Source organism: Aquarana catesbeiana, linkage group LG01 (genome assembly GCF_042186555.1).
Source record: "Aquarana catesbeiana isolate 2022-GZ linkage group LG01, ASM4218655v1, whole genome shotgun sequence".
In the NCBI taxonomy this organism is placed as follows: Eukaryota; Metazoa; Chordata; class Amphibia; order Anura; family Ranidae; genus Aquarana; species Aquarana catesbeiana.
In genome coordinates, this window is record NC_133324.1 from 131575267 (window position 1) to 131583105 (window position 7839).

Consider the following 7839-nt stretch of genomic DNA (forward strand, 5'->3'; position numbering starts at 1 on the left):
ACCAAGAAAAGCATAGGTGTGAACCGAGACTTAGGGTGTCCATACACACTGCAATCTGATTATACAGTTCCTTTACAATCTCATTTAAATTTACCAAAACCTCTACAGTCCCATCAATTTCTATCCAGTTGCACAGGCCCTTATGTTGCATAGTTTGTATATCGAAAAGGGGGATTGTACAATCAGATTTTATAGTGTATGTTTAGCTTTAGCGAGTTCATCTTCCCCATCGTCCAGTATCTGACAATTGCATTAGGGATTGTGTAGATGGGCTTTGTTTCTTCAAATGGACTTTGCATTTGCCATACATATTTATAGGAATGTAAACCCCACTAGGAGGTGCAGGCCAAATGCACTAGTCACTGAATTCTCAAAAGCTCAACTGCTGATGTCAAGCCATTGACGCAATCCCCCATAAAAAATATATTTAAAAAAAAAAAAACACTAAAGAGCTCAAAAAACAGTATTTTTTTTTTTCTTTTCCCCAAAACGTTCCCCACTCTTTGCCCATTTCATTGCCTGTGAAGAAAGAAAGCACACCTTTTCGGTCAGACTTTTTCAGTCCGACTCTTTTTTTAAGAACTTTGGAACAGATTCAAAACAAGTTGGAAAACTGTATACAGTGAAGCAATCCAAACATACTTAAAAATAGATTTTAGATTTACACACTTTAGATCTCTCCCAGAGCTTGTACAAATGCTCCTAGGTAACAAGTATGCAGCTTTAGACAACTTGCCACTGTGTATCCAGCTTTATACAGACTGCCTGTATAGTATATTACCTAGCTAGCTTTTATTTGCGTAACTAGTTCATATTTTGCTTTTACAGATGTTCCTGTATTTTCAAGATCATGGTCTAGTCACATGCTCAGCGGACCAGCTCATCATCCTGTGGAAAGAAGGAAAGCGGGAATCCAGATTACGTAGTCTTTTACTTTTTCAGAAATTAGAGCAGAATGGAGATTTGCTGATTAGATATTCCCCCCACTAACCCATTTATTTATGATGCCACAAACATGTTGTATATTGGTTCATGCAGAACAAATGATTGCAGATTATGGAGCTAATATATGTTTTTATGTTTAACACCTGTACTGGTGATGAAAAGAAAATGCATAACTGCTATTTTAATTGCGTTGAGCCACTTTAGAGGCAGAGTTGTTGTACCTGAGTGTCTCACCTGTGGGACTTGGATCATCGCTAAAAGCCCAATCGACAAAGAAGATTCAGTGGGGAAGTTAGGCCTAATTATGAAAATGAACTAGCTTCAAGGAAACACACAGATGAGGTTTTTGGTTAACCACTATCTAGGCATCTTGTGGTGTGTGTGCTTGGGCATGACTCTACTGTTAAAGGTTCAGAAAACCCGACTGCTTTACTTTAAAGCTGGGCAGGAATGCAAACAATTATTGCGAGTGACTGGTTTACAAGGATTCAAAATTTAGAACAAAAACAGTTTCCCAAAACAGCTAAGCTGACCAAAGAAATTTGTCATGTTTAGCAGGGACCCACAGAATTTCGATCCATCTATGGCTGTGCCTGTTTCCATAGATCAACTTTTACCAGCTGCAGCAGCTGATCAGTGTATTCTGACTGCCGGGAGTAACGCTTTTGAGAATACAGTGTCCACTCACTTGTGTGGATGGAGGAATCTGTTCATTTTATTTCGTTCAGCTCATTGGCTGAATGCAAAAAAGAAAAAAAAAACAAGATCTATGGCCAGCTTTACATTTACGTGAGCTCTGGTGTCATAGCTGACCACATGTGCAACACCATGGCAACTGCAGATCTAAATAGAGGCTAAGATGGCTCACTGTTTGGCCATAAAGGATAGGTGGGGCTAATTCTGCTTAAAGGCGGAAGTGGTATACTCACTCAACTGATTCTGTCTGGCAAAACTGCCAAATATCCTTTTGCTGGATCGCGTTGCCTACATGGCATTAAATAAACTTCTCTATATGTATGGATACTTTGGTGTAAATAATTTCTTAGATTTTTTAGGAGATCTTTTACATAATGTAGCTTTTTTGTTTTTGTTTTAGCTTTTTAGTGCTACTAAAGTCTCTTTGTTATTTTTAACTAAAAAAAAAAACATGTTATGCTTACCTGCTCTGTGCAGTGGCTTTGCACAGAGCAGCCTCGAACCTCCACTTCTTGGGTCCCTCTTCGGTGCTCCTGGCCCCTCCCTTCTGTTGAGTGCCCCCACAGCAAGCAGCTTGTTATGGGGGCACCTGAGCCGAGGCACAGCTACCTGTGTCCATTCAGACACGGAACTGCGGCCCAGCCCGTCCCCCTTCTTACCTCATTGGCTGATTGACTTTGACCGCAGCCGGAGCCAATGGTGCCACGCTGCTGTCTCCACAAATGAGAAGGGGAGTCCCAGGCTGCAACATCGCTGAATCTAGATGGGGCTCAGGTAAATATTAGGGGGGCTGAGGGGAGCTGCTGCACACAGAAGGTTTTTTTATCTTAATGCATAGAATGCATTAATAATAATAAAAAAAAACTTCTGCCTTTACAACCACTTTAAGTGTTGGCATTTGTATCATTTTACAAAAAGAAAAAAAAAAATTTTTTTCCAATTTTTATTTTGAATGAATGGATCCATATTACTGCTTTGATCTTACCAGTGATGTGTCTGCGTACAGGACAATTTACTACTGATTTGTTTCTATCCAAATAACAATTATTCACAATAGTATTTGCCAAACGGGTTAATTAAATAATTATGAAGTGCAGCAAATGAAGATGTTAATTATGTGGTGTAAAGATGAAGCAAAAAAGGGATTATTTGATTATTACTAATTTATACAGAGCATTGTCTCCTCCTTTGTGGTTCTTGTGTAAACAGAGGCGCTTGCACTAATCTTTTCTTTCTTTTTTTTTTTTTTTTCTTTTTTTTATCTTCAGTTTTTTTTTTTTCGTGGACAAAGACTGCTGAGATGTTCTGTTTTCTTGTAGAACAGTGTTATTACGTAGTTCTACCTTTTAGGGAGCTCCATGGATATAAATAGGGGCCTTCAACCTCAGTGGCAGGCCCCTGGCCCCTTCCCTAAGAATCTGCATACAAGTACCTGTGGAAGGAAAAATAGATAATATACTGTATTTACCTTTCCCCAACATCCTTCCCACATCGCCTAGGCAGGGTGATGTCTTCCTGCTTCCAGCCAGATCTCGGAAAATGTTCATTAGCCCAAATATCAACTTAAGACGATCCTGCATTATCGTCCTGTGAAATTTAAGCTAGCAGGAGGATGACGTCAACCCATGCACTAGGGAAGTTGGGAAATTTGAGCATACTGTTCCCCTCCCAAAGGTACTTTTATGCAGCTTTATATGGAGAGGGCTACCTAAAATAAAATGAACTTGCCACTCGGGTGGTAGGGCCACTTTGAATTTTATTGGTTTCTATGGTGAGCTAGTTAGAGTTCATGCCAAACCCTAGCATTTTAGGGAGTTTTTTCATACCACCTAGTGGTCATACTTGGCTGTAGTCCTATTTATATAAGCTGGAAAGGGAAGTATGTTCTGCAGTGTATTCTGAAGTATTTTTTCTTGGCATATTGTAATATTAAATGTCATTTTCTAAAAATGTAAGTGACTAAAAATATTAAAGATATTTCTAAAACATAGCATGTACATAGCAAAAATGACACCCCAAAATACATTCTGCTACTCTTCCTGAGTATGGTGATACATGTGTGAGACTTTTACACAGCCTGGCCGCATACAGAGGCCCAACATGCAGGGAGCACCTTTAGCTGTTCTAGGGACATAAAATACACATCTAGTTTAATGACTACCTATCACACTTTTGTGAGGCACTGATGAGCACTGTAGTACCACTGTAATGGCACAGATGAGGCACGGATGTGGCATGGTTGAGGCATGGACGAGCACTGATGTGGCACGGATGAGGCACTGATGTGGCATGGACGAAAGAATAAATACCCAGCGAGCATGCATGAGTTCGGGAGGACGTCAGTATATGCCCTCCCAGAACTAGCTGACTGCGCTGTAGCTGTCATTCGGCTATGGCCCCGGTCGGCAAGTGGTTAAAGGATAAGTTCACTTAAAAAAGTTGCTGTTTTGTTTTTTTTTTTGTTTTTTTTTTAGTAGGAGCCTGAAAAGCTACAGAATGTCAGTGTAAGCTGTCTACCTGTACATCGTATGGGCAGGCAGTTTCACACTGACAGGAAGAATCTATGATCTACAACCGACAGCTGCAAAGGTGGAAGATCCCCCCCTTGCGCACTGTCACAACAGGTGATTGGGGGGAGTGCGGGGGCCAGTGCTACAGTAACATATTATAAGTTACCCCCTAAAAATGGGTGTAACATGTTACAAAAGGTGAACTGAGCCTTTAAATGGCCAGTTGTAAAACAGGCCACAGAATTTTAGCTGTACTCATCACTTGACTGTTCCAAATTATTGTGGATTATTCAGCATTTGGTGTGAAAGAATGCTTAATGTGGATGTAAACCCTCTCCTATACCCAGTGAAGTGAATAGCCTTAGATGATAAACAGGGATGAAACAAATCTCCCTACATACATTTTGCATGCATATCTGCTGTCTTTCCCTTGTTATATTCTTTAGAATTCTTACATCGTGTTAGAATTTTTACTTCCTCGTTCAGCACTGGAAGTGATGTCTTGTTATACACTGTGTGACAGCTGGTTGGAGGAAAGGTACACATCCCCACTCCACATAGGCAGAAAAGCGAAGATCTTTTCAGAGCTGTGCTGTGTCAAGAGTGCTGGCAGCTGTTACAATAAAACAGCCAATATTGCCATCAGCCAAAATGTGAGCCATGGGTGGCCGTGTCTGCACCACCCACCTCAACAAGTCAAGGTGAAAAATTACCAACCAAACATTGACTGCATCCAGTTGTAGTTACTGTTTGAGTATTCAGACAGCTGTGGATGCCTGAATACCACAGCTGGTACTACAGGTTCCTCCATCCACACCGTTTAGTGGATAGAAGTGTGTAGCACATCTGGCAACGTGAAGTATCTGCACAATGTCACATGGCAGTGCAGAGAGCGCCCTAGAACTTTGTATGCATACTACCACTTTTAGGATAGAGCTATCAGGTGGTTTAATTTTCTGTTGTCTAAATAGAATATTTATTTTTAACTTGATCATAATTTAAAGTGTAATATTTATTGTGCATTGCAATTTAGTGTGCAAAAATATTATTCAGTATCAACAATGTAAAAGACTTTAACCACTTCAGCCTTGGAAGGTTTTACCCCCTTCCTGACCTGAGCACTTTTTACAATTTGGCACTGCATCGCTTTAACTGGTAATTGTGCGGTCATGCAATGTTGTACTCAAACGAAATTTGCGTCCTTTTTTTCCCACAAATAGAGCTTTCTTTTGATGGTATTTGATCACCTCTGCGGTTTTTATTTTTTGCGCTATAAACGGAAAAAGACCGAAAATTTTGGGAAAAAAAAGTTTTTTTTCTACTTTTTGTTATAAAAAAATCCGATAAACTCAATTTTAGTCATACATTTAGGCCAAAATGTATTCAGCCACATGTCTTTGGTAAAAAAAAAATGTCAATAAGCATATATTGGTTTGCGCAAAAGTTATAGCGTCTACAAACTAGAGTACATTTTCTGGAATTTACACAGCTTTTAGTTTATGACTGCCTATGTCATTTCTTGAGGTGCTAAAATGGCAGGGCAGTACAACCCCCCCCCCCCCAAATGACCCCATTTTGGAAGGTAGACACCCCAAGGAAATTGCTGAGAGGCATGTTGAGCCCATTGAATATTTTATTTTTTTGTCCCAAGTGATTGAATAATGACAAAAAAAAAAAAAAATTTACAAAAAGTTGTCACTAAATGATATATTGCTCACACAGGCCATGGTTATATGTGGAATTGCACCCCAAAATACATTTTGCTGCTTCTGAGTACGGGGGTTCCACATGTGTGGGACTTTTTGGGAGCCTAGCCGCGTACGGGCCCCCCCCCCGAAAGCCCCCACCGCTTTCAGGATTTCTAAGGGTGTAAATTTTTGATTTCACTCCTCACTACCTATCATAGTTTTGAAGGCCATAAAATGCCAAGATGGCACAACCCCCCCCCCAAATGACCCCATTTTGGAAAGTAGACACCCCAATCTATTTGCTGAGAGGCATGTTGAGTCCATGGAATATTTTATATTTTGCTACAAGTTGCGGGAAAATGACAAACTTTTTTTTTTTTTTTTTTTTCTTTTGCAAAAAGTTGTAAATAAATGATATATTGCTCACACAGGCCATGGGCATATGTGGAATTGCACCTCAAAATACTTTCTGCTGCTTCTCCTGAGTACGGGGATACCACATGTGTGGGACTTTTTGGGAGCCTAGCTGTGTACGGGGCCCTGAAAACCAAGCACCGCCTTCAGGATTTCTAAGGTCGTAAATTTTTGATTTCACTCCTCACAAAGCCTCCACCAGTCGGGGCTTTATGGCAGAGTGGTCCGACGGACCTCTCCCCAGTGCAAGACACATGAAAGCCTGAATGGAGTTTGCTAAAAAAAACACCTGAAGGACTCCAAGATGGTGATAAATAAGATTCTCTGGTCTGATGAGACTTTTGGCCTTAATTCTAAGTGGTATGTGTGGAGAAAACCAAGCACTGCTCATCACCTGTCCAATACAGTCCCAACAGTGAAGCATGGTGGTGGCAGCATCATGCTGTGGGGGTGTTTTTCAGCTGCAGGGACAGGGCAACTGGTTGCAATCGAGGGAAAGATGAATGTGGCCAAGTACAGGGATATCCTGGACGAAAACCTTCTCCAGAGTGCTCAGGACCTCAGACTGGGCCGAAGGTTTACCTTCCAACAAGACAATGACCCTAAGAACACAGCTAAAATAACGAAGGAGTGGCTTGAAAACAACTCCGTGACTGTTCTTGAATGGCCCAGCCAGAGCCCTGACTTAAACCCAATTGAGCATCTCCGGAGAGACCTAAAAATGGCTGTCCACCAACGTTTACCATCCAACCTGACAGAACTGGAGAGGATCTGCAAGGAGGAATGGCAGAGGATCCCCAAATCCAGGTGTGAAAAACTTATTGCATCTTTCCCAAAAAGACTCATGGCTGTATTAGATCAAAAGGGTGCTTCTACTAAATATTGAGCAAAGGGTCTGAATACTTAGGACCATGTGATATTTCAGTTTTTCTTTTTTAATAAATCTGCAAAAATGTCAACAATTCTGTGTTTTTCTGTCAATATGGGGTGCTGTGTGTACATTAATGAGGAAAAAATATGAACTTAAATGATTTTAGCAAATAGCTGCAATATAAGGAAGAGTAAAAAATTTAAGGGGGTCTGAATACTTTCCGTCCCCACTGTATATGCCGAAGCATGGGGGCATCCACCTGCAAAAGGTAGGAGCAAATCGCTCCTCCGCCCCTGCTGCCCCCATGCTTCAGCATATATGCTCTTTTTTTTTCACTTTTTTTTTCACTTTTTTTTTCACTTTTTTTTTTAACTCCAACAGCGCTGGAGTCACGGCTTTATGTATCGTGGGAGCAAACGCTGTTGCTGTCAAGATAAATAAATCCGCGCTGCAGCTGAATGGCGTACCTGAAAACAAAAAAAATGGTAAAATGGTTAACAATAAAACACAGTAAACAGTAAAATATAAAAAAATTACATACCTGCAAAGCAAACATGATAAAACATAGTAACAATAAAACATTGCAGAATAGAATACAGTAAAAAAGAGCAGAACAATAGAGAGAGAGAGAATAGAGAGAGAACAATAAAACGACAACTATTTTTATTTTTTTTTAATTTTATATTTTTTTGTGTAATTTTTTTTCTTTTACTTT

General features: G+C 40.3%; 1 protein-coding gene across 1 annotated transcript in view; it reads left to right on the plus strand.

Annotated features, from left to right (window-relative positions):
• The window catches only part of WDR41 (WD repeat domain 41), a 50240-nt gene extending 43025 nt beyond the window's left edge, over positions 1-7215 (plus strand). The window contains exon 13 of the mRNA XM_073623906.1: positions 829-7215. Within this exon, the coding sequence (XP_073480007.1) occupies positions 829-990 (162 nt within the window). The 3' untranslated portion in view covers positions 991-7215. The remainder of the gene's footprint in view (positions 1-828) is intronic.
• The last annotated feature ends 624 nt before the right edge of the window (positions 7216-7839 follow it).